The 26,210-nt window shown below is 38.6% G+C and overlaps 1 protein-coding gene and 1 long non-coding RNA gene across 12 annotated transcripts; one reads left to right on the forward strand and one right to left on the reverse strand.

Annotated features, from left to right (window-relative positions):
• The first annotated feature begins 285 nt into the window (after positions 1–285).
• grin1a (glutamate receptor, ionotropic, N-methyl D-aspartate 1a) lies at positions 286–25,063 on the forward strand. Of its 11 annotated transcripts, none has more exons than XM_059526025.1 (23): positions 286–929; positions 3,457–3,591; positions 4,755–4,931; positions 7,951–8,013; positions 8,763–8,860; positions 9,485–9,606; positions 10,662–10,836; positions 11,065–11,209; positions 11,443–11,529; positions 11,652–11,796; positions 12,488–12,618; positions 12,701–12,865; positions 13,062–13,180; positions 13,605–13,717; positions 13,817–13,965; positions 14,043–14,200; positions 14,638–14,799; positions 15,063–15,172; positions 15,502–15,647; positions 15,930–15,986; positions 19,618–19,644; positions 20,090–20,200; positions 24,370–25,063. In XM_059526025.1, the coding sequence occupies exons 1-23, from the start codon at positions 681–683 to the stop codon at positions 24,436–24,438; spliced, it is 2,913 nt and encodes a 970-aa protein (XP_059382008.1). In that variant the 5' UTR covers positions 286–680; the 3' UTR covers positions 24,439–25,063. The 11 variants fall into 11 exon arrangements, with proteins under 11 accessions (XP_059382008.1, XP_059382010.1, XP_059382009.1 ...); XM_059526026.1 differs by having other exon boundaries at positions 287–929; positions 11,652–11,787; positions 12,491–12,618; XM_059526027.1 differs by lacking the exon at positions 15,930–15,986.
• LOC132117022 (uncharacterized) lies at positions 8,805–10,264 on the reverse strand. The gene is made up of 4 exons (XR_009425728.1): positions 10,129–10,264; positions 9,467–9,630; positions 9,275–9,369; positions 8,805–8,917 (listed from the first exon to the last, which is right to left on the reverse strand). It is a non-coding gene; the product is annotated as an uncharacterized LOC132117022 (long non-coding RNA).
• Positions 25,064–26,210: the final 1,147 nt, after the last annotated feature.

Consider the following 26,210-nt stretch of genomic DNA (forward strand, 5'->3'; position numbering starts at 1 on the left):
TGTGGTGGGAACAGGAGAGATGGCCCCGATGTTCACAATCGAGAACAGGAGAGATGAATTGCGTTAGAAACATTGGAATGTGTCGATAAATAGTCGACCTTTCAAAACCATATGTTTCATTCTACCCGTTAATAAAAAAATAAAAAAATAAATCGCTCCAAATGGAAACACAATTGTAGCTCTTTTTTAATTTCACGCTTGGATTGTTTGTGACATCTGAGCGTTTTAATTCCAGCGGAACGCCAACGCGAAAAACTGGAGGAGGTGCGGGGGCGCGCGTAAAAGAGCGCGCGCAGCTGTCAGCACCAAGGACAGCGCTCCGCCGCTGAACAACAGCCGACGCGCAGAGACGCATCACTGATTTTCTGCTGCCAGCTTTCATGCAATATGCGACTTCCTTGCTCTGCCTGTCTGCAGCCTGACTTAACAGTGGGAATTAAGAGAAAGGCTGCAGTGAATGCCGCTTCTCTCAGATGCCATCGCCTAGTTGAACCGGGCACCATGAACAAATCGCCGCAGTGTGTGTGAATTTCGTACCTGGGATATTTTTAAAGTCTAAAACTGCCACACTGGACATTGCTTTCATTCTTAACAAGCGAATAGCTCAAACAAGAGCCTCCGGCAGCACTAAGAAGGGAGGTCACTGGCACTCTCCGTGCGCTCTTCTGGCCCTCCACACGATGCGTCTGCTTCTGCTGGCCGCGTTGTTCTCCTGCTCCTGCGTGCGGGGCGGCTGCGAGCCCAAGATTGTGAACATCGGGGCCGTCCTGAGCCAGAAGAGATACGAGCAGGTGTTCAAGGATGCGGTCGCTCAGGCGAACCAAGTGTACGGAAGGGATAAATTCAAGTTGACCGCCATCTCTGTCACTCACAAAGCTAATGCGATTCAGATGGCACTGTCTGTGTGTGAGGATCTCATTTCCAGTCAGGTGGGGTTTTTAGTATCAGCGTTGCACTGTGGCATTTTCATGTGGCGAGATCCAGTATTAAATTAAATGATTTAAAAGTTGCTTGAGGGGTAAACATGTTAATGCAATATGCACCACTCAGATTTTATTATTTTGTTTGGCTTTCATAAGGCAGTGTTTTTTGATGCATGATATTATCCATTGCAAGTACCATTATTTAGGTTATTGAAAAGAGTTCGATTAAATATGCAGATATATTAATTAGAAAGATCTACAGATATACTGATGCCAACTAATAATTTCTAAACATTTATTGTAAAGTAAAACTGCAATAAATCCCATAATTATCCTTTCAAATTTTGTTTAGATACTTCAATTATTCAGTTGATTTAGTGATAATAAATCATATTTTTGACTTGAGTACAATTAAATGAAATGGATATTATAGGTAAGACCATTTTTAAATATGATATGTATAGAGAGAGAGAGAGGTCAGAAGCAAAATTATCTTTGTAAAAGTTTCTTCTAAAATTGTTAATGTTCAGTTATTTCACTTTAATAGCAATGAAAACAACTTATTTATTGCCATTACTTATTTAACTCATTTATTGCCATATTGCCAAGTGAAATTACTGAACCTACACATAGGAGAAAGAAGAAAGAAGAAAATGTTTTGAAGAAAATTTCAAATGCCGCTTAGAGGCTTTTGCATCTGAACTCTCTCTCTCTCTCTCTCTCATATATATATATATATATATATATATATATATACATGTACATTTACATACACGCACACACACACACACACACACACACACACATATTCTTAAGATAAGTATAAATATTGAATAAATAATGAGGGTGTATCTCATTTTAAAAAATGCTCAAAATAAAAGGAACCATTTTTACATATTCTGGCCTTAAAATGTAACCTAATGTAGTACATTTCATACACTCACATTCAGTGTAGATTTTGACTTGAATAAAAACCATTAAAGTGTATGTTACCACATAAAGCAATTTTTTTTTTTAACTTAAAGTTAAACTTGGTTTGGATTGTGGCTGCCTAATTTGTTTAGATGTCTAAACAGAACAGCCTGTCAGATGATGATCCAAGCAGGCTGATGGACTAAGGGTGGGAGGAAAGGTTAATGTACTGTAGCTGACCCCACAGAGCTTTGATGTCAGGAATGAGTGAGATGACGATACTGGCTGAGGGCAGCAGCTGCAAAACAAACTAGGTGACGCATGAAAAATCAATGATTTTCAATGCAAGCCATTTCTATTTTCACAGAGTATTGTGCTTGATAAAAATAAATATGGGGGTGGAAGGGTCAGCATGGCATCAGTATCTGGAAACCGCAAAATATCTTTGGGAGAGGAAACTACTGCAAGTGAAAAATGTTAGAGACATACAGCTAATGTTCATTATAAATACACCATATGAATACTAATGTTTACTATAAATACAGCATAAAGAGTGGAAATGCACAACCACATTTTCATTTTCTACTCATAAAAATTACATTTGTTGGTATAAAATATTTAGATAGATATATAGATAGATATATAGATAGATAGATAGATAGATAGATAGATAGATAGATAGATAGATAGATAGATAGATAGATAGATAGATAGATAGATAGATAGATAAATAGATAGATCTGCTCCGTTTTATGCCATGCTATAAGCTGAGAAGTGTAAGAGGAGAAACCATGATGTATTGCAGTAGCAAAGCCCTACATTAAGTGTAAATGAGAGACATTTTCACTACTGAATAACTGTCACACTCATGGGAGTAATTCTGCCTGATGCTTTGTTTCATTAAAAGCCTGCTTTAAGTGCTCTCTGGGCCAGTGATGTCATTACAAAAGTGCTGAGGTAGGAGTCAATCTCAGGCCTGGATATTGCACTGAACAAAAACTGGGTTGAACATGAATTTCTCTCTCTCCCGTCCTGTTCATAGTGCTCTTTTGTTCATTCTCTCACTAATATTCACACCAACCTCCCTGGTCGACCCAGTGGGTGTCTAGAGCTTAATTAGGTACATACCTTCAACAAATTTGGGCCGTAAGGTTGTGTAGCTAGTTAGCAGGATGTTAGGATAATTGCTGAATTAATTTCTTGGTTGTGTGAGATTCTTTTAATGTGAAACTGCTGTATCTCTCAGTCTTAGCGCCTTTGGCACAGTGATGTCTCTGCCCACTCTGAAGACATTCTGTGACAGATGGAGCCAATGCCGGAGGGTCTCTCTGGAAACACATAATGTTTTTCTCCATTGTTGTTTTTCCTTCTTAATACAGCATATTTTTTGAAAAACAAAAACATGTATATATATGCCAGATTCCTCTTTGTCTCTTATGCTCCCTTGAGTCCAACCAAACATCCTTCATCGTCAATCAATCAAATTGTCAATCTGTCTGACTGGTAAATTTATTCACAGAACGAGGCCAGATCCATGAGTCATAGCGATCACCCCGCTGTGATACAGTCTTGACTGCTACAGTAGTTTGTATTTAAACCAGTTCTGTGAACATATTTGCAGGTGTATGCCATCCTGGTGAGCCATCCACCACAGTCCACTGACCATCTGACGCCCACTCCGGTCTCCTACACCGCAGGGTTTTACCGAATACCTGTAGTAGGGCTTACCACCAGGATGTCCATTTACTCAGACAAGGTGGGCTGCAATGAGAGAAATTTAATTATTCAGTTTCAGTATGAAACATTTTGGGTATTGATTGAATTGATGGTATTGAGTGTTTATTGAACTATGGAGTCTAAATCAATGTCCATACTATGACTAGTTTGTCTGTTAACATAAAAATGACAAAAGTGCAGCTTGATTGGAAAAGAAAAAATATTCTGCAGACAAGTGATCATTTTTCTGCTGACAGATACTTTTTTTATTAATAATTGGAATATTTAGTTACTCTATCTGCAGTTTCAGTTGTTATGTAATGAATCTTTAAATGACTGATTCAGTGAACAAACCGATTCAACAAACCAATTGATTTGTTTAAAACATTGATTAATTCAAGAACAAAATAAGTGGCTGTCTTAATGATTAAGTCACTGAATCATTTATTCAAATGATTCATTCAAATATTTGATTCATTCAGGAATGAAATGACTGTCTTCATGCTATCAATTTGTTCATAAATGCTGATTCATTTAGTAATGAAACAATTGACTTGTTTGTGAAATACCTACATTTAATTTTTTATTCATATTCACACAGTAATTATTGAAATGAAGTATCTTCATTTTTAAAATGTTATATTTGTATGATATGATTTTATAAATACGAAACAATGAACGCTATAAAACAGAACTGAACAGTCTTTTAAAATAAATAATTGCAAAAAAATCCTTAAACTATGGAAGACGATTTCCGCCAAAGAATAAAAACAAACAAATAAATCAATCAATAAGGTGATCTTTTTATCTCACAGTTTGGAGTTTTTTTCTTTTCAGAATTGCGATAAACTTGCAATTCTGTACGGGTTTATTGCAAGACTCGTAATTATGTGAAAAAAAGATTTATAACTCGCAATTGTGAGTTTATGAGTTTCTAGTGACTCAAATCTTTTTCTAAAAATTCCAAGGAAAAAAAATCTGAATTGTGAGATAAAGTGATGCAATTACATTTTTTAAATGATGTGTCCCAACTTTATTCTTTTTCTTTCTACCAGTAGCAAAAAGAAAAAAGAATACCAATAAAATATAAAGCCTGTAGTTGAAGAAACACCTTTATTATTTCACTCAAATAATAATAATAATAATAAAACTGTAATTTTAAACTTTGTCTCCTACCTTCTTTTCTCTGTACCCTTCTTCCAGAGCATCCATCTCTCATTCCTCCGCACAGTGCCACCCTATTCCCACCAGGCACATGTGTGGTTTGACATGATGCGGGAGTTCCGCTGGAATCACATCATCCTAATCGTCAGCGATGACCATGAAGGCAGAGCGGCACAAAAAAGACTAGAAACCCTTCTGGAGGAGAGAGAGACCAAGGTAAGCTATTCCCAGTTACAGGATTCCCAGTGTGTGCTTGTATGCCAGTGTGTGTATCAATCGCAAAAGTCTTCAATGTACGTAACTGTTTTACTTTTTTGTCATGTGATCACATCTCTCATGCCATGTTATAAATGTTGGCTGACATTCTAAAACCAACGGCATCAGCCATGTCTAATGTGGTCTGATTTGACTAAACGTGCGTTATTTGCTCATTTCATGTTGCTTTTTACCATAGTCAAAAACTCCTGTCTATCCACAACAGGAGCAAAATGAAAACTTTAACCTGGGGCGTTGCAAAGCATCAGTGACTTTTTGAACATATTTATGTTATGTTTATACACTGGTATTTTTGTAGCCTTGAGCCAGAGATATAATCCTTGCAATTGGCGAGTCTATCGTCATTGTCTCTTGAGGTGCTTTAGAGCTGTGATTGCTTCATAAATACAGTGGTGCATTGTGGGAATTTTGCTCTTGCAGAGGTTCTGCTCAGTTTCCTTGGGGATGAAAGCTAAATCACCAGCCCACATCCCCTTTGCTCAGCACTGAGGTAATTATTATTGCCCTCATTGCTGCGAGAGATTATTAACAGTGAAACTATTTAGGTATGGTGCGAATTGAGCTACATACCCACAGAGACGCTTTTGGTGCTGGAAGACTATTGAAATCCCAAATAGCTGCTTTATTTTATCTCAGTATATTTTTTTCGAGGGATCACCAATGGGTATCACTGCTTACTCTAGTCCTTTGAAAATAAGACATTGGCAAATTAAAAAAATACACTTAGAAAAGGTGCACATATGTAAGAAACATATATGCATAATTTATCTAGTAATATTTATGCATGTGTATATATATGTATGAAAAAATTATCTGTGGAATGTGTGACTAACCATGTGACAATGTGAATAGGTGTTTTCTGCCACAGAATATTTTCAAATCCCTTGTGAGCATTGTACTTCTTATTAAATAATTATATGCATACACATATATATATACTTTCAAAACTAGTTTGAATGGGAATTTATTTTTAAATGTCTTTTTTGTGTTCTTTAATGACCTTTAACTTTATTTGCATTCATCTCTACCTCTCTAGTTCTTTATTAAGCCCATGTAAAGCACAGATGCGCTAAATTAATGATTGTCTTGTCTTGCCTAGATTTTTATCACATTTTATAGCTTGATAGAATTGATAGAAATGAGGTCATCACTATTTATCATGCATGAAACACCTCTGTTTTCTGATTTATTGCAATGTGATTTTTTTTTTTTTTTTATAAAATCACATTTGTGATTTGTACATTTTGTACATCATACTGACAAGCTTTAGTTAGTGACCACAAGAGGGGTCATACACACCGGAGCCCATTTATTTTCCTACTCTAGATTTTTTAAACATTGCAAACATTTGAACAAAACTCTTTATTTACTTTTAAGCTTCTGAAAGTAAAGAAGGCTTTATTTGTCATTTTGTGCACTACTATTGAAGTTTTAAATTGCCTCCTGTATCATAGACTTGGCTGCCATTTTGTTGTGCTTGTGTAATATGCATTTCTATCAGGCTTTCTTTTTTGTTATTTGAAATGCAACTTTGTTTTAGAATTCACAACATCAGGCTCTCTACACTTTCAGAACAAAATAGACCAAAAATTGTTGTACAGCACTTAGGACCGTATCCTAAAAGAAACATCTTAATACCTGATACCTTTTAGGGTACCAGAGACAGACTAAAGGTAATTTTTCTTTTTCTTTTTCAGATAGTGTGCTTTTATCTTATGTCTGTCCATTTCTAATTTATGTTTGAAAATGGCAGCTCCTGCTTTGAGGGATATTTTTAGGCAATTTTGTTCCCATTAGTTCTCTATTAAAAAAGCATCTCTTCTTATCTTTCTTGAAAATGGTATAACTTGTTCTGAAATGACTGCTATTATGCTTTTGTCACTTACACAGCATGAGTTATTAGATAATGCTAATCAAAACATTTTAACAACACCAGTTCACACTGACTGAGAAAATATATATTAATATTTAATAGCTACAGAGTAATGAAAGCAAGACCAACATGTTATATAAATAATTCATATTTATAAATGTATATAAATAAGACAAGAAAGATCATCGACTGCTGCGTCTTAATAGATGTGCCGAAATTTCACATTATTTTATATTCGAATGCAGAATGAACTCAGAGTCTATTTTTATGCACTATGCAGCAAGGATCATTTTCATATTCCTTCTACTATCAGTTTACAAGAGTGTCAGATATAATGAGCTATTTCCAGCGAATGCGCAGCAGGGGTTCATGGCAGCTGCATGAGTTCGGTTTAAGAGGTGCTCAGAAAAGGCCAGTGTGTATTCACCTTTTTAATTTCCTTTGAGGTGTCATAATGAGCAAATGCCATATAGGTCACGCATAATTTCAGCAGGCTGATTCGAGAATCGATTTGAGAGCGCGCGTCCAGTCTATCGCGGTTTTAGGGCAGTGTTGTGTGTCTATGCAGAGGAAGGTTTATTTATAACACTGCAAAATGGCACCGTTTGAGCCAGGGTTTCCCTGAGGCCACTGCCCTCAAAAATACAGCAGAACTCAAGATGGTGCAGGAGAAAAGGTATTCTTAGTGTGTTTCAGCACTCAACAATATCTGGATTATTATCGAGCATTTTGCTAACTTGGCAGCCCATCACAGAAGTCTGTCATTTTGATTGGATTTGAAGTAACGTTACATCAATAATTCAGAAAGCGTTCATCCGCTGCTGCAGATAGCCGATCTGGATTGATGGAAAAGCACCACTTGGTTCCTGAAGTTTATGATGTTTTGTCACGCTTTGCTAGCTTTGTTTAAAGTCTGCAATTTTATGCCAGATGGTCTATGATGTTTTTTTGCAAGTCCCAGTGTTAGGGCTTCAAATTTGGAGCAGAAAAGTAAAAATTTATTGGTTGCTTTACTGCCCACCATTTTCAACTGTTTATAATATTCTTCTGTGTCTGCATATTTTCTCTGTGCACATTACTCATCAGAATAAAAAAAGGAACTATGAAAACCAAGACCAACTGTCCTTTGACAACAAGAGAGGACCTAAGGTATATTTGCATGGTCAGTGCACGCCGCCCTCCAAAATCTCTAAACGTAGCTACTAGAACCAGCCCAACCAATCACCGGCCAACCCAGAAATGCCCTTCTCTTGGTAGCACGTGTTTCTTGTTACGTTGAGACGTTACTTTTCCCTTTTTTATGATTTAAATGAAGAATGGATTTCTTTTGAACGATTATTATTTCCGTTTCAGAAAAAAAAAAACGCTCCGCTTCTTTCATTACCATTTTTTCCTTTTTAGTAAAGGATGATGCATGATTCAGAATTTTAAAAAAGCAAGCCCATTCTTTGTGGAGATCCGAAAGTTTGGGACACAACACTCAGATTGTACTTCCTATCGCAGCATCCCCTCGTTGCTCTTTTTTTCTCGACTTTTTCTTTGGGGAAATGACTTCCTCTCACCTGTCACTCCCCTTTCCACCTGGTTTTAGTTTTCGGTTGCATCGGTCTCGCTCCCCGAAACCTCTAACATGCACGTCCTTCTCTGAAGTTTTGATAACCCTCAGTTTGCATGCAACAATGCCGAAGTTTTTTGTTTTTCAAGCTTTTTTATTCTTTTATTTTTCATTTTTAAGCAGTTTTCCTGGAACTCTATAATTTCCCCCCTTTTCAGCCCTAGATAATAAAAAAAATACAAATACAGTAACAACCAAACCAACCAAAAGTGCTGAATGAGGCAGCATGGTTCAGTTACAGAAGTAAATAGCCTCTTTGACTGATTGTGTACCCCAATCTCAGGCCGAGAAAGTGCTTCAATTCAACCAAGAGACTAACTTAACTGCCCTGCTTCTGGAGGCCAAAGAGCTGGAGGCCCGAGTGATCATTCTCTCTGCCAGGTAAGAGGTTTACTGCATGATGTTATCTCAGCAGTGCACCAAAATGTCTGCACTTCACTCTTCAAGTAAAATGAATCAGAATGAGTCATCCATATATTTATTATTCGTTTCCCCCTGCTGAACAGATCACCATATGTTGTGTTTTGGTTACTTGTGTTTCTTAAAGGTATATTCTAGGTTCAAAATAAGATTAAGGTTAAATCAACAGCATTTGTGGCTTAATGCTGATTTCCACAAAAATAAGTTCCACTTATTCTTCCTTTTCTTAAAATAAAATAAAATATTACCTTTTCTGTGTTTATTCACTCTAACCATTTTGTTTTATTTTTTGTTGTAATTGATATGTCACAAATGCGTTTGATTGAGCTTAACTTATTCTAAAACCTGGAAAATAATTAGCTTAACTTGCAAGACTTAGCAACAACCTTTGCAGTACCTGCTTTGCTGGTCGACCAGCACAAAACTAGCACTAACCAGTTGGTCTTTTTAGCAGGACAGACCTTAGAACACTTTGAAATACATTACACGGAAAAGTCAAAGCAATGGGTTTACAAAACAATTTCATACTTCAGTAAGATTCTTGTAGATCTGTCAGCGGTTGTAAACCTGTCTGTCTGCCTTTAGTGAGGAAGATGCAGCCGCCGTGTACAAAACAGCACGCTTCCTCAACATGACAGGCTCAGGCTATGTATGGCTGGTCGGGGAGCGTGAGATGTCCGGTAAAGCTTTGAGCGAGGCCCCTGATGGTACGTAAACCCACCTTAGTACAACTGAGACAGGCAGAGGAAAAAGAAGCCATTTGTCTCAGTTTCTCTGTTAAACTAGAGAGATTTTATTGATGAAGCGAGAAGTGGATGTTGGTGTGTGTGTATAAATTAACCGTTTAAACATTTAAGCACTTTATGTGTTTAAAGGTTTTAAACGAGTCACTTTAGATTACACAATAATGGTTGAGTTCTCTGGTTCACTGGCCAGATTAATTACAGTACTGAACTTAACATTGACCTCTAGAGGTTTCATTAAGAACTTACCATAAAAATGTCATTGTCATGAAGTAGTTTATCTTTAAACTGTGTGTTAACATATAAAGTGTGGTTTTATCATGTTATTATATTAATAGTCTGGCTTTTGTGAATTTAAAAAGGGTGTTTTTTCAACCCTCCCTTTGACGTGTTTCTGGTATTGGTAAGCTATAAATGGCCTTTTTTGTCCCAGGCACTTCACAAGTCACAAGTTTTGTCATTGTCGCTCCCAATACACTTGCTCACCTTTTACCCTGCCAGTGTTTGTTCTTGTCTTTGTCCTCATTTATAACACTTGTGGAGTCTTCACAGTAATCTTTTGGAGATCGCTTGCAGAACTGGATCTTTCAAACCCAGCTCCAATAACAACAAAAACTCAGCTGAAGTTGGATTTATGTATGAAGTATACCTTAAATCTGATATATTTCATCATTCACTGTTTGTTAGTGTCTTCACAACTGGACAGGACTTTCTGCAGTTGGCGCTAGAGGTGGCGCTAGTGGGCTCAGTTCAGTAAATCCAACCTCAAGGGTCAAAGCTCGCATTTTGGGCAAAATGCCTCAAGTACCATGCCAGTGAAGAACAAAACATTCATTTTACATTCTGATTAACTACTACCAGTGGAAAAATCTGACAAAACATTACTTGACATCTGATTTGAGAGTCATTTACCTATGCTGGCTCAAAGGGGGTGACCCTATGGGTTTTTTGGTGTTGGAAAGGGCTCCTAAATGTCAAAGTCAGACAGCTCACCGCTTGTTTTTAACATCAACACATAGGGCTGATTGGCCTCCAGCTCATCAATGGCAAGAATGAATCGGCGCACATCAGTGATGCCGTTGCTGTCGTAGCCCAGTCCATCCAAGAGCTCTTTGAGAAAGAGAACATCACAGAACCTCCAAGGGGCTGCGTGGGCAATACCAACATCTGGAAGACCGGGCCACTTTTTAAAAGGTCAGTACCACTAAAGATCATGCGTGCAGCTTTCCCGTTTAATTTATTATTTTCCATGACATCGTGCTTGAGGGTGCATCCGTGTCATTCTTTGATGGATTTTGACAACTACAGACTGTGATCTAACGCACTGTCACAACACATGATATTTCATCTTTGCATATTTTTCATGCATCACATTCACATACAGAAAGTTACTCACAGGTCAGTACTCTCTGTGCTCCACAGGGTACTGATGTCTTCCAAGTACCCAGAGGGCCTAACAGGACGCGTTGAGTTCAATGATGACGGTGACAGAAAATATGCTCATTACAGCATTCTCAACTACCAGAAGAGCAGACTGCTTCAAGTCGGCATTTACAATGGAACACAAGTACTAGTCTTTTCTTTCACAGTATTTAATTTACAATTTCATGACATGGGTCCTGAATCTTGCATTAGCAAAAATACAGTTTTAAAGCCAACACTAAGTCATAGTATTCCCATAATTGTATTCAATTTGATAGCACTTTTGAAATCTATGCAAATTATTTTAGATTAGAAGACTGAACAAAGATTATGATTATGATTATTTTAATTATCTGCTATAATTATCTGCTTCATCAGGTGGTGATGAATAAACAGAAGAAGATTATTTGGCCTGGAGGTGAAACAGAAAGACCGAGAGGATTCCAGATGTCTACTCGATTAAAGGTACAGGGTTCACTACATCTATCCAAAATTTGCTAAAAATTTAGGGTCATGAATCAGAAATTACCTGAAAGTGTTTGATGCCACATAGAAAAGCTGAACAAAATCCAATCCATCTATTGCAGATAGTGACCATTCATCAGGAACCCTTTGTGTATGTGAAGCCAACTATGCTGGACGGGACCTGCAAGGAAGAGTACACACCTAATGGAGTCTTAATTAAAAAGGTGATCTGCACTGGACCAAATGAGACCATCCCAGGTAACACATCAGGGACGTTTATGTCACTGTGCTTTTCTACATCCTCCATCTGGAGATACATACATACATATATATGCAGCAGGTATTTATATATGTATGAATGTAGCAAGTCTGTCCATGATATGTGTGTTTTATGTTGTGTGTGACAATTTTTTGTGTGTGTGTCGCTTGGGCTTCCGTCGTGCCATTCTGCTATGCATATAGTTACAGCTGACAGCTGTATATGTGCCTTGTGTCCAGCCTATATAATCTAACAGGTAAAGTGTGAAAGTCAATATGTAAGGATTGTACTCCTTTTAAACGTGATGCTCCCATCTGGCTGTTGCATCTGTATGAGATCAGAATGGATGGAAAATACATCCATTCCAACCACAGAAGTTGTGGCTACTTCAATTCAGCCAATACCATAGATGAATTGAAAATTAATTAAAATAGCTTGTTAATATTTTATTCCATTATCATCTGCAAGAAAATTTATTTGCAGTTGCAGAGTGGAAGCTGAATTTATAGAAAAATAATTGATCAGACATCAATGCTGTCTAGCAGTTGAGAGCATACACCATCTAAAAGAAAAAACACATTCTCTAAATAAGTGAGTGATTTTAGTATTGGAGTGAGTGAACTAATAAATGGTGGGCTTTCTAAATGTCCTTTTAATGTGAACAGATTTAATGAAATTTCACTTTTTCTGGTTTGGTTACAGGACGCCCAACTGTTCCACAATGTTGCTATGGATTTTGCGTTGACCTTCTGATCAAATTGGCAATGACCATGAACTTCACCTATGAAGTACACCTGGTGGCAGATGGGAAATTCGGAACACAAGAAAGGGTAAGCACACTTTCACGTTATGCCAAGTACAGGCAAGATGATTGTCATAAGACTGCTTTATACTTATCTTTTGGTGATATAGGTAAATAACAGTAACAAGAAGGAATGGAACGGTATGATGGGGGAGCTCCTGGGTGGCCTTGCTGATATGATCGTTGCACCCTTGACGATCAACAATGAACGAGCCCAGTACATAGAATTCTCCAAGCCTTTCAAATACCAGGGACTGACTATCCTTGTTAAAAAGGTACAATTACACTACTCAAACTACCCCATTCCATTTGCACTTTAGCTATAGAGTAGTATAGCTACATAAGTATAGACTTCTGAAAAAAATGTCACCACTTGCTACTGTAGCCACATGACAGCCTCGCTAGTACCTACCAAAGCTGGTGCTGAAATGTGCTAAATTCACGTTACTGACCATACAATGTGTTTTTCAGGAAATTCCTCGCAGTACACTGGACTCATTCATGCAGCCATTCCAGAGCACACTGTGGCTACTGGTGGGTCTATCGGTGCATGTGGTGGCAGTGATGCTTTACCTACTAGACCGGTTCAGGTACAACAAGACGTTGGTTTGAGAGTCTGGCTACCTGTTCTATGTATGTCCATGGGGTGGTTGTATGCACATGTTGTTTGTTCTTTTAGGTAGTTTGTTTCACTCATTAGGATCATATAGCACCTTTGTTTCAGAATGTCTCCACAGAACATGAGAGGGCTGAAAACATTTTATTGTCAATGTCGCCATGGAGGTGGGGGAGGTTGGGTGGCTGTACTCTGTGAGCCTGTTCTTTTTCCCTCTCTATCTGTCTTTTCCTGTCTGCCCTCCATCTCCTTGCTTCACATATGTTATGGTCTCTGCAATATAGCCAATGCTAAGTAACATGGGATACTGGAGCACTTATTTATTTGAAGACTACTTATATGGGTTCTTGGCCTGTTCTCTTTCTGAACATTTACACTGTTTGACCTGGTTTTCCCAGCCCTTTTGGAAGGTTTAAAGTAAACAGTGAAGAAGAAGAGGAGGATGCCCTCACCTTATCTTCAGCTATGTGGTTTTCCTGGGGTGTCTTGTTGAACTCTGGAATTGGAGAAGGTGATGTGAAGTCAAACTTGTTTTTAAGATCATATTAAATTAAATGAGTTTTACTTGACATATGTTTGACTACTACTGTACTTAACACATGTTGCCCAGGTGCCCCACGTAGTTTTTCAGCAAGAATCTTGGGAATGGTGTGGGCTGGCTTTGCTATGATTATAGTAGCATCCTATACTGCCAACCTGGCTGCCTTCCTGGTGTTGGACCGGCCTGAGGAGCGCATCACCGGCATCAATGACCCAAGGGTATGCTTCTCTAAGCACTTGAACTAACAAAGTAAAGATTTTCAAAATGCATAGTGAGTTTGCATTTTTTCTTCTAGCTAAGGAACCCATCAGACAAGTTCATCTATGCCACAGTGAAGCAAAGTTCGGTGGATATTTACTTCCGGCGACAAGTTGAGCTGAGCACCATGTACCGCCACATGGAGAAGCACAACTACGAAAGCGCCGCTGAAGCCATCCAGGCTGTTCGGGACAAGTAAGTCCCTGCTGGGTAGACACCAGCAGGTCTGGCCTCATGGTCAGTCAGTCTTGAGGGTCCTGGGCCTGCAGGTCTCAGGTATATAAATCAGTGCCAGCACTTACTGCACTAACCTGCGACCCTGGTCCATAACCCCACACAGTAGAGGCCCAGCTCTGTGCCACACATAACATACATTAATATTGAGCTAAAGAACACCTTTTTCAGGTTTTCAGCAAAAACGTCATTGAGGGAATCCAATGGGGGACAAAGCTCCACTCGTCCGGCATTGGATTTCATTTACCTATGAGGTGGCAGTCTAGATTTCTGGTAACACAAGTCGCGCAAGAGGGGTGGGGTGGGTTTGGGTGCCATTAGTGTGTTGTTTCTCACTGTACTGTTGCACCGTAACCCCCAACCCTTCCCGTCCTCCTCCCTTCCCCCTGCCCCAACAGCAAGCTGCATGCTTTCATCTGGGACTCTGCGGTGCTGGAGTTTGAAGCCTCGCAGAAGTGCGACCTGGTGACCACGGGAGAGCTGTTTTTCCGTTCGGGCTTTGGCATAGGCATGCGCAAGGACAGCCCCTGGAAACAGAATGTGTCCCTGGCTATTCTCAGGTCTGTCCCAGCCGAAGCAGCATAACGTATGCTTCTGTATAGTTTTATGTTGTATAAAATCTCACCATTGGACACTTATTCACCTCTCTCTGTGTATTACCCCTCTTTCATCCCTGCTCTGTTGTCTGTGTGCTTGATCATATATGAATTTGTATGTATGTGCTGGTGGTTGTGGTGACTTTGTGGGATTTATCGGTACTTTCTACCAAAAACAACTTATTAACTTTTGAACTTCTCTTCCCGCTCTCCACCACCCCTTGCAGTTCCCATGAGAATGGCTTCATGGAGGACCTAGATAAAACCTGGGTGAGATACCAGGAGTGTGACTCAAGGAGCAATGCCCCAGCCACACTCACCTTTGAGAATATGGCAGGTATGGTCTATTTCAGGTACAGAGAAACCTAAAAGAGATTGGACAAAAAAGGTACAGTAGGTAAGGTATTGGGGCCTTTTTTTGTCCAATGCTTTTAGTTGTAGTTTTATGCTCACCTTTGTTGGTGTTCACATTTGTAACAATCATTAACCTTTAACATCCATCCATTTTGCATGGTTTCCAGCAGCAGGCCCTACATATATGGGCAATACATGTAGGATTCCATCACTCAGAGGCTCCACCCCCTCCAGCTCCTTAGTGGGTTGATTCGAAGAATACAGTGTCTGTGCTATTCGTCTGACAATTTCATTCATCCTTCTCATTCACAGGTGTCTTCATGCTAGTTGCTGGTGGCATTGCAGCTGGGATCTTCCTCATTTTCATCGAGATTGCATATAAGCGACATAAAGACGCCCGCAGGAAGCAGATGCAGCTAGCCTTTGCGGCCGTCAATGTTTGGAGGAAGAATTTACAGGTAAGGTAGCTCTCTCCTACAACACAAAAGGTAAAAAGAATAGTGAACATGAGGGAATGGCCTCCCAACAGACTTTTACATAAGAAACACTTTTTGTACTAGGGCTTTAGTTCACAAATTTTATTCATACCTTTGCTAAAAACAGATCTTTGGTTGCACTGTTTGGTGTGGTGACCAAAGGTGAATGAACTCCACTGCGTGTTCTTAGGCATCTTAAAGGGCCTGGAATTGTCTAGGCTGCTCTGGTTCAATCAGCCTCCTTCTTCTTGTCTGTCCCAACAGGACAATAAAGAGAGCTCAGGGAGTCAAGCTGTGGGTGCGGCTGGGACTCCATCTTTAGTATGTAAAACAAGCTGATCCATCTTTTTGCCACGCCATCCTTGCTACGTGAATCAGTATATTTAAAATAGCTGATATGCTTAGTTATTCATCAGAATATGAAGCTGCTTTCATAGCATGAACCACTTAAATGCTTCAAACCACTTAGTGTATCAGAGTTAGATGAAATAGAAATACCTGAAGATTATGTAGGTTGCCAAAATAATGTTTGCTATATAAAAAGGTAATGTTGATCAGGTTCTGCTAGTATACATCAAGCTATAATCAGGAAAATACAGTCGTGGCCAAAAGTTTTGAGAATTACATAAATATTAGTTTTCAAAAAGTTTGCTGCTAAACTGCTTTTAGATCTTTGTTTCAGTTGTTTCTGTGATGTACTGAAATATAATTACAAGCACTTCATACGTTTTAAAGGCTTTTATCGACAATTACATGACATTTATGCAAAGAGTCAGTATTTGCAGTGTTGGCCCTTCTTTTTCAGGACCTCTGCAATTCGACTGGGCATGCTCTCAATCAACTTCTGGGCCAAATCCTGACTGATAGCAACCCATTCTTTCATAATCACTTCTTGGAGTTTGTCAGAATTAGTGGGTTTTTGTTTGTCCACCCGCCTCTTGAGGATTGACCACAAGTTCTCAATGGGATTAAGATCTGGGGAGTTTCCAGGCCATGGATCCAAAATTTCAACATTCTGGTCCCCGAGACACTTAGTTATCACTTTTGCCTTATGGCACGGTGCTCCATCGTGCTGGAAAATGCATTGTTCTTCACCAAACTGTTGTTGGATTGTTGGAAGAAGTTGTTGTTGGAGGGTGTTTTGGTACCATTCTTTATTCATGGCTGTGTTTTTGGGCAGAATTGTGAGTGAGCCCACTCCCTTGGATGAGAAGAAACCCCACACATGAATGGTGTCAGGATGCTTTACTGTTGGCATGACACAGGACTGGTGGTAGCGCTCACCTTTTCTTCTCCGGACAAGCCTTTTTCCAGATGCCCCAAACAATCGGAAAGGGGCTTCATCGGAGAATATGACTTTGCCCCAGTCCTCAGCAGTCCATTCACTATACTTTCTGCAGAAGATCAATCTGTCCCTGATGGGTTTTTTTTGGAGAGAAGTGGCTTCTTTGCTGCCCTTCTTGACACCAGGCCATCTTCCAAAAGTCTTGGCCTCACTGTGCGTGCAGATGCGCTCACACCTGCCTGCTGCCATTCCTGAGCAAGCTCTGCACTGGTGGCACTCCGATCCCGCAGCTGAATCCTCTTTTGGAGACGATCCTGGCGCTTGCTGGACTTTCTTGGACACCCTGAAGCCTTCTTTACAAGAATTGAACCTCTTTCCTTGAAGTTCTTGATTATCCTATAAATTATTGATTTAGGTGCAATCTTAGTAGCCACAATATCCTTGCCTGTGAAGCCATTTTTATGCAACGCAATGATGGCTGCACGCGTTCTTTGCAGGTCACCATGGTTAACAATGGAAGAACAATGATTTCAAGCATCACCCTCTTTTAACATGTCAAGTCTGCCATTCTAACCCAATCAGCCTGACATAATGATCTCCAGCCTTGTGCTCGTCAACATTCTCACCTGAGTTAACAAGACGATTACTGAAACGATCTCAGCAGGTCCTTTAATGACAGCAATGAAATGCAGTGGAAAGGTTTTTTTGGGATTAAGTTCATTTTCATGGCAAAGAAGGACTATGCAATTCATCTGATCACTCTTCATAACATTCTGGAGTATATGCAAATTGCTATTATAAAAACTTAAGCAGCAACTTTTCCAATTTCCAATATTTATGTAATTCTCAAAACTTTTGGCCACGACTGTAGTTTAAAAAAAATGTGACAGAGCGCTTATTGGTGTAATTAGACGTAGATGTTAGCCCTAGCCTTATATTATTCAAAAACCCTATCCAGCACATCCATATTACAGTATAATACAGTCCAACTGAAATGTCTGCTACAAACTCTTGCTCACCTGTGTGTCCTTAAAGACCTATGTTTTCTAGTGAGAAGTCCTGGGAGGTCTTCCCAGTGGGACTGTGATATTTGGTGAGGGGTGGGCCAGTGGGGTGGGAGCTGGGTAGAAGTACAGTGAGGCTGTGAGAGCCTCAAGCTGCTTCTTTATTTAAAATCACACAAGGTCAGAACTGCTGCAATAGAATAAACAGCAGTAGCAGTGAAAGGTAAGATCACAGTCACTTGTCTTTGATAGCAGGTCAATTTACTGTCAATGTCTGTCATCTGACTCACATGTACAATTGTCTCTGTATGTATATGCATGTAGGCTCTTATGCAGAAAGGTCAAGCAAACACAAAACACTTTAAATTTGGAGTCTAAAAGACCTATGCCAGATCAAATTGAGGGGTTGATTTAAATATAAAACATTAGTTTGTATGGATCATTCACTGTGGCATTTCATGTTTTTTGTCAGCTCTTCCTTTCTGTATAGGAATTTAACTAGGTTAATTTTTTGATGGTGATATCTTTGCGAGCTTGAGTATAAATATGTTTTGTGTGATTACTTCTATATGAATGTCCATATACAAACACCCCATTTGCACTTGTGTGTACTGCACCTTCATACAGGGAACTGCGTTGTAACACACACACACTGCACTTCTGAATAACCTGCCCAATTTGCAATTTTGTCCACTGGGCTGTCCCGATGTCATCTCAAAAGCACAGAGATGTCAAAAACAAGCTGCCCACATTACAATGGTTAATGGGTGTTTCTTGGAGCAGTGCACATTCAGAAGTGCACTGCCTTCAGGAAAATGAGAAAACAAATGCAAACACTGAAAAACAGGATGATGCCAAACTTAATGAAGCATGAATGTGCTTTCATGAGATACTATGTCAAAGCTTGCAGCCAGTTACATGTCTCACTGTGCGGGTGGTCTATGTGGGTCCAGCATGCTAAATCCACAGACTCTGACCACAGACAAATAGGGCTTTTTAATATTTTGTCTTTGTTAAAAGCATATAATTGATGCAGGACAAACAAGAGTGTGTTTAGCAAAATTGTTCTTAGATTGATTGCAAAGACACTGTGGTAAATCCCCAAAGTGGTAGACTTTTTAATTTGTAGCAGGGGTCAAATGATATTCAGAAACTTTTAACGGACCATAACAAATACAAAGACGAACCTGAGAGTTTTCCATCAGCCAAAGTCAACTGTATGCTTGTCCACATTTTGCTTACTTTTTCCACATCCATGCTCCTACTGCCCTCTGCATGAGTTTAAATGAAATTCACCCCACATTTAACCCAACTCCCTGACACCCTAGATAGAGTACATTACTTACTGTATGTGTGGTGTGGATTTCCGTTATACCCTACAAAAAGTATAATGCTCAAAGAGGGTTCTTATAAGTATTCATGTATTGATCAGTATTACTTCATATCCTGTGCTCTTTTTGGCATTTTATTGGTTGCTCTACTCCCCTATAAGAGTGTTGTTTTGTTTTGTGATATTACAGACTGCTTGGCTTTGATGTCATTATTTCCTCAGCAAACCCATTTTGCTGCCTTCTGCTTTTGCTTATGGATTTTAAAGTCATATGATCTTTAAAGCAAGTGGATAAATATTCTTTTTTTTTTCTTTTTTTCCTCCCCAATGCAGCCCTCTTCCTCTGTAGAGACTCAGGATGTAAGAACACCTTAATTCGACCTTTTCTTACACAAACACACCCAATCTTGTGCTATACCTTCGTACCATTTGTAGAGGCCAGAGAGTAGCAGTGTGGGGCACCTTTGTTGGACAGTGGGAGGAAAGGGGGCAAAAAGGTCCCAATCTCCTTCTGTGCCAAAAACCACAAAGTGTTAAGAAGAAGTATTTATGAAACAGCACAAAACAGATGCCAAGGAAGATAATTTGAGAATTCGAAAGTGCTGCCACTTCATGCAACCAAATCTGTTGCATCTGTTACTACCAATTCTTAGTCTCTTTGCATTAAATAAGTCTCACCTCTATTCATATTTATAGATTGTTGGGATTAAAGATAGCTTATCAATGGGGAACGAGGGCATGTGGTTTTGGCAGTTGAAAACCAGCCAGAGAACATGAATAATTGTTCTACGTATATTTATTTTAGGATAGGAAAAGTGGTAGAGCAGACAGCGACCCAAAAAAGAAACCCTCTTTTAGGTCCATCAGTACAACCCTGGCCTCCAACATCAAGAGACGTAGGTCCTCCAAAGACACGGTAAGGAGGTTAAGGAATGGCATCTTTCTTTTTACTCGGCCGGTCTCTCTTCCTCTTTCTGCGTCTGTCTTTCTCTCGTCCTATTCTTCTGCTCCTCTTTCTGTATCTACTTTCTTCTGTCTTAAACGACATGTCATGTCTGAAACCAAGAGAGCCGCATTTCTCTCTGGTTATTCCTGCATTCCTGGCATCTCGGCCAAGGCCACGTGTCTGTCAGTCAGTCATCGAGTCACCATCCAGACCCCATCTGTCAGTTAGAACTTAAGAGCTCAGCCATCTATAAGAGTTAAGCTGAAAGGTTTTAGGACCCAGTAATCAGGGAAAAGGTTCTAACCTAAGATCTGTTCCAAGAGGAGGGGGCGCTGCACAATGCCTGATGTTTCTGGGCTGCTTCTCTCCCTATTGCAACCTCTGGATGTGGAGTGTGTGTTAGCGCGGGTGGACGTGTGTGCCTCTTTTTGGTGGGATGTGTTTTGCGTATTTGTGTGTTTCTCGTCCCCAAACCTGCCTGACATTATTGATATGAACAGTCAAATCTTGCTATGTTTGTTTCCCGCAACAGCATGCTTTGGTGTTGTGGTGTTTGATCAGAGCAACCGATACCATGCAGACTAACTCATTTTTTTTTAAACAGCGGAACTTCCCTTTCAGACATTGGAATCATCCATTAACAATGATTTTCTTTTGTACATTTGTTTTGTTTAAGGTCCTAACATAGTTTATTTCAAGAAATGGGAATTTGAAAAGGAAAATTCTGTCATCATTTACTCACCCTCATGTTGTACCAAATCTGTATGATCTTCTTTCTGCTGTGGACCACAAAAGGAAATAGTGGAATGTCCAAGCTGCTTTTCTCCTTTCAGTAATAGCAGACAGTGACCAATGGCTCTCAAGCTCTAAAAAACTTCATAAAAGTAATTTATGTGCTATATTCAAAGTCTTATAAAAATTTTTTTTTAAAAAAACATGCGAGAACAAATGACATTTGTTATTAATGGTATGAACCTGTGTTTTTTTCATTTTCCAACTCCCCTAGAGTTAAACAGTTAAGTTTTACCATTTTCGAATCCATTCAGCCGATCTCCGGGTCTGGTGGTAGCACTTTTAGCTAAGCATAGATAATTGAATCTGATTAGACTGTTAGCATCTATACAAGTTTCTATATTTTTCCTATTCAAAACCTGACTCTTCTGTAGTTACATCGTGTACTAAGACCGACGGAAAATGAAAAGTTGAGATTTTCTAGGCTGATTTTGCTAGGAACTATACTCTCATTCCGGCGCAATAATCAAGGAACTTTGCTGCCGTAACATGGGTGCAGCAGGTGCGGTGATATTACACAGCGCCTGAAAATAGTCCCCAGCTAGTTTGTGTAGTTGCAGCAATAGTTGCACCTGCTGTTTTAAATAGGAAAAATATAGAAACTCTGGTCATTTCTGAGTGAAATGCTAATTGTCTAATCAGATTCAATGATCTATGCTAAGCTCAAATTTCAATCTGATCTTCCTACAACAATGTGTGGCCCTGGAAGACTTGGAATATAGCAATAACAGCAAAATGATTATATCATTAATAATTACATTATTATTATTATTATATATTATAAAATGACTGTGCTGCCATAGTAAACCTTTCCAGATATGGTAAAAGTTCTATAGCTAAATACACTACATATATACTTGTATTTAGTATAACATAAACAGATTAATTCTACATTTCATAACTGTTGATTCTGATGAAAATGTATTTGATTTGCTATGGCACCACAACTTATTAAATAGGGTTTAAAAACCTACAAATGATTGTTAGTTTTTTTCCCTCCATTTTCAGCACTATTCGTTATGTTAAATTTCCACACATTTTATTTACGAATAATGTTACTTTTTTTCCTTTTAAAATGTTTAAGTTAAATAGGTAAGTAGTTTGGGGTGGTGAATAGTGAGGAAAAGGCACAACAACCCAGGTGAAAAGAGAAAAACAATAGTAGCCATCCACAGTGTTTAACCATCCTTTTATTTCTTGATATCAGTGTCGCCTCTCTTTCTATATAAGTGGATGTATATGGATTTATAACTGTCGACGTCCCCCACATGATGTACATGCTACACAGCCTCTCTCTTCCTCTGCAAGCATGCAATATATCTGTCGTAGAAGTAGAGACTGTGTTTTGGTTGCCTTAGTAGAAGTAGTTGCATTTTTCGTGGTAGTGATGATACACACACTTTTTGTCTCTTTTGCTGATTCACTGTCTCTCACCAGGGGGCACTGTGGGCTTGATTTGGAAGTGCCAACAGCAAGCCTTCTAAGTGAACATTACAAGAACTCTCTCATGCTCTCTAAGGCGTGCAAAGGGCATTCTTGATGCAACACCAAGGGAAAAAAAAGAAAAGAAAAAAAACAACCTCCCGGTGTCATCAGAAGTATTGCTGAATACATCTATTCTGCAATATGATGATAATGATGATGATGAGCTTGACAATTAGAACTTTTGCCTTAAGCTTTGGCTTTTAGAGTTGTTGCATCATATATTGAGCTTATAAGCTTATTTATTGGCAATGGCATAGTAAAAAAAGCAGTAAGCTATAAAAGAGGACACATGCTATAATTCATATGGTAAATATTAATTTCAAAATAATAGTTTTATTTTGAAATTATTTTGAAATCCAACATTGCATGTGTCCTTGGTTTTTGCTAAACTCTTAAAATTTTGAATGATCTGAAACTCGTTGCTGCTGCTTTTCCATCAGTATATGTATTTTGCTTTATGAAAATGTATTCCTTGGGTATATATATATATATATATCTGTCTTGATAAGCAGATCACAAAAAAAAAAATGTTTGTCAGCTTAACCAAAAAAGCTCTCTGTGCCTCAATTTCACAGTTTGCCACAGCAAGGAACAGAATTTGAAATGATAATAATGTAATAATCCTGTCAGATCAAAATACTCTGTTTTAATACAAATGTCCTTGCCGTTGCAAAATGGCAAGCTTCACTGAGAGACATTTTATAGCTTACAAAAACTGAAAGTAAAAATAAAAAAAGTTTTGTTGTGTTAACTGCCTTCTGACTGGGCACCTGCATGTCATTGAGTGTTTTGCCAACCCGGCACTGCAGATGCCCACGTGAGAAAACAGCTTGCCCTTCTAACACGTCTAAGCTTGAGATGAGGAAACAGGAACTGCAACTGAATGAGAATTAAATATATATTACAAATATAAATATGCAGTGGCCCAGAAAGTATTTGAACATTTGAGCCAAGTTTAAAAATATAGTATCGTCATTGCATTAGACAAAAAAAATATGAAGTCAACTGGTATTTGTGTCCATTATCAAACTTTAGGAGAAATACTTTGGTTGTTAGGTTTTAATACTGTTCTAAATGAAGATAAATAGGTATTTTTGGATACCTTTTGGACACTTTCTGGTTGAAACCTCTGGTTGAAAGTCAAAAGTGGAACCAACGTCTATAGCTAATGTTATGAACTTCAACTATGTTTACTCTGCTTGGGCGCTAGTGTGAACGTGAGGGCATTTGATATCATATATCCACCAGAAACCACTTTGAGCCAACTGGGTTAAAAGCAACTGCAAATATACCGTGGAAAAAAAGGTCATTGGTTAACATCACTTCTTTGCAGATGCCAGTTTGTTTATATTTCATTATATAATGCAATGACAGTCATATATTTTTAAGTGTGTCGCAAGTGTCCAAATACATTTTGACTTTTGACCCAATAATGCTTCTATAAATAACACATAGGTTATCAGGTGACCTAAAACCATCTCTCTGCAGAGAACCTGCTTCCTCTTCTTCTAATATAATTCTAAATACCACCTAAGGCAGCAAGATAGCTGGAAGAACACTTCTCCCACACCATTTAAAATTTGTATAACCTCCTTGGATGTAACAGAATTGTTAAGTGTTGCATTCAATTGTTAAACATAGCCTTTAAAATGTTTCTGAGTCCTGGCCTAAAGGTAAAATTTAGTGCAATCAGGACATCTGAAACATTCAATGGTTGAGTACTTGTTTTGGATTTGCATGCTACTTGCTGTCTTGGGGGTAAACAAGGAAATCCGTTCTGGGCTTTTGGGGAAGAGGAAAGATAACAGTCGCACTAATGTTCTCTATCCTGTGTGTTTTTTACCTTCTCTCTCTTTCTACAGCAATTCCCACCCACAGACATTACGGGCCAACTCAACTTGTCCGACCCGTCTGTCAGCACGGTGGTGTGAGGCAGAGAAAGAGGGAGAGTTTTAACATAAAGATATGCTCATTCTTTAGAGACAAACAAGATGGAACTAGAGGGGAGCGCTGTAGTACTGCTCCTCTAGGTTTTGAACAATGAATCCATCATGGACGAGAACTACTGAGCCACTTCACCTTTATGAAGAGCCAATGGGACCTGTTGGGACTTCATGGTGGACTGCAAGGGATGGCATGACACTGCAATGCACTGGAGCACTGCGAACACACAGAACATATAAACACATACACCATCACAGCTTGATGCTAAAATTAGTATGCTATAATTCCATCCACCAGTACTTCTTCTGTATAAATTCTTTATCCTTATGTAGAAATATTTCTTATTAGTATTAGTGCTTATTTTTATGTTGATTAAGTGGTTTAAATATTGTAAAGTATAATTTAGAACAAAGAACAAACCATTTCATGTCGCGAGGCTGATCCTAAGGCCATTATTTAGAGAATTAACTAGTTGTAGTATGTATGAAATGAATTATATTCATCACTTACATATGATATTTATCTTCTTTACCTTTTTTATGGTTTTATTTGCTTTCTGTTCATTGTTTTTCATTCTTTGTCTATATAAAGCAAAATGTAAGCCAATCAAGCCCATGATCTGTGCTGTTTCATATGTCATTGTCTTTTATATTCTAACATCCCTTTGCATGTAATATGCATGCAAATTTTCCCCTTAAGGATTATGGACAAGAAAAATATACAGTACCCCCCCCCCCCCCCTCCACATATCACAGACAATGTATTCAATTTTAGATTTAAGATGTTAATTGCAAACTCTCCTTCGAACTCAACAGTTCTTCCTTTTTAAATGCAGTCGTTCTCATCTTCAGTCTGAAGGGTGCATCAAGGGGCCGAGTTTTTTCATCCAACTAGCACTTGGCATCTCACGCAAAATCATTTCTGTGTGTCATCCCCACAGGCGACCTCAGAGATCTTTTACATGAGAAAACCCCAAGTGTCCATTTATTTTCAATGCTGGTGCTGTAGTTCCGTATACACCTATTAGTTAGATGGCAAAACTGGCCCGTTCCCAAGTTCTGGGGTTGAGAAACAATAACAAAAGCTGTACAAACAAGGACTGCTTACTGTAAATGTTCACTTAATGCTATTTATATGACCCATGGAAACTCCCCTATTAGAGAGATCATCTACCTAGCACTTTAATGTGAATCTGTTGGAAGCTAAACGCATATGAAAATTATGCAATTTGCCAAATTTTGATTGTAATACTAATACTTTATATGAAAATGCACATTTGAAAATGCGAAATATGTTATATGTTACTGTTTGAATTGAACAAAACACTCCTTTTCTAGTTTTCATATATCAAGAGATTTGGACTTGTTTCTGATATCGTATTTAAACTGTGTCAAATTAGTGCATATCACATATATCTTCTGTTTGCTCAAACTGACAGGTGTATTGCTTGGGTCAATGAATGTGGTTTGTACTTCAGAAGAATGATGTATTATATCTGATTTCAGGGCATGTGAACACTGAAATCAGTTTATGTTGCTTGGACTGCTAGATTACAAATGATTTTAGGAAAAAAAGGGAGTGTTTTTATGAGAAACTGTCACACTGTAAATGACACACAAACACAATCAGATAAATTACATCACATACAGTAACACACATATCTAGAGCATAAGTCTTAGTCTAATAAGTGCTACATCATGTTTCAGTTGATTTTAGATACTTCTTTAATGCATTTTGATATGCATTTTGACTAAATATA

Source organism: Carassius carassius, chromosome 36 (genome assembly GCF_963082965.1).
Source record: "Carassius carassius chromosome 36, fCarCar2.1, whole genome shotgun sequence".
Lineage (NCBI taxonomy): Eukaryota > Metazoa > Chordata > Actinopteri > Cypriniformes > Cyprinidae > Carassius > Carassius carassius.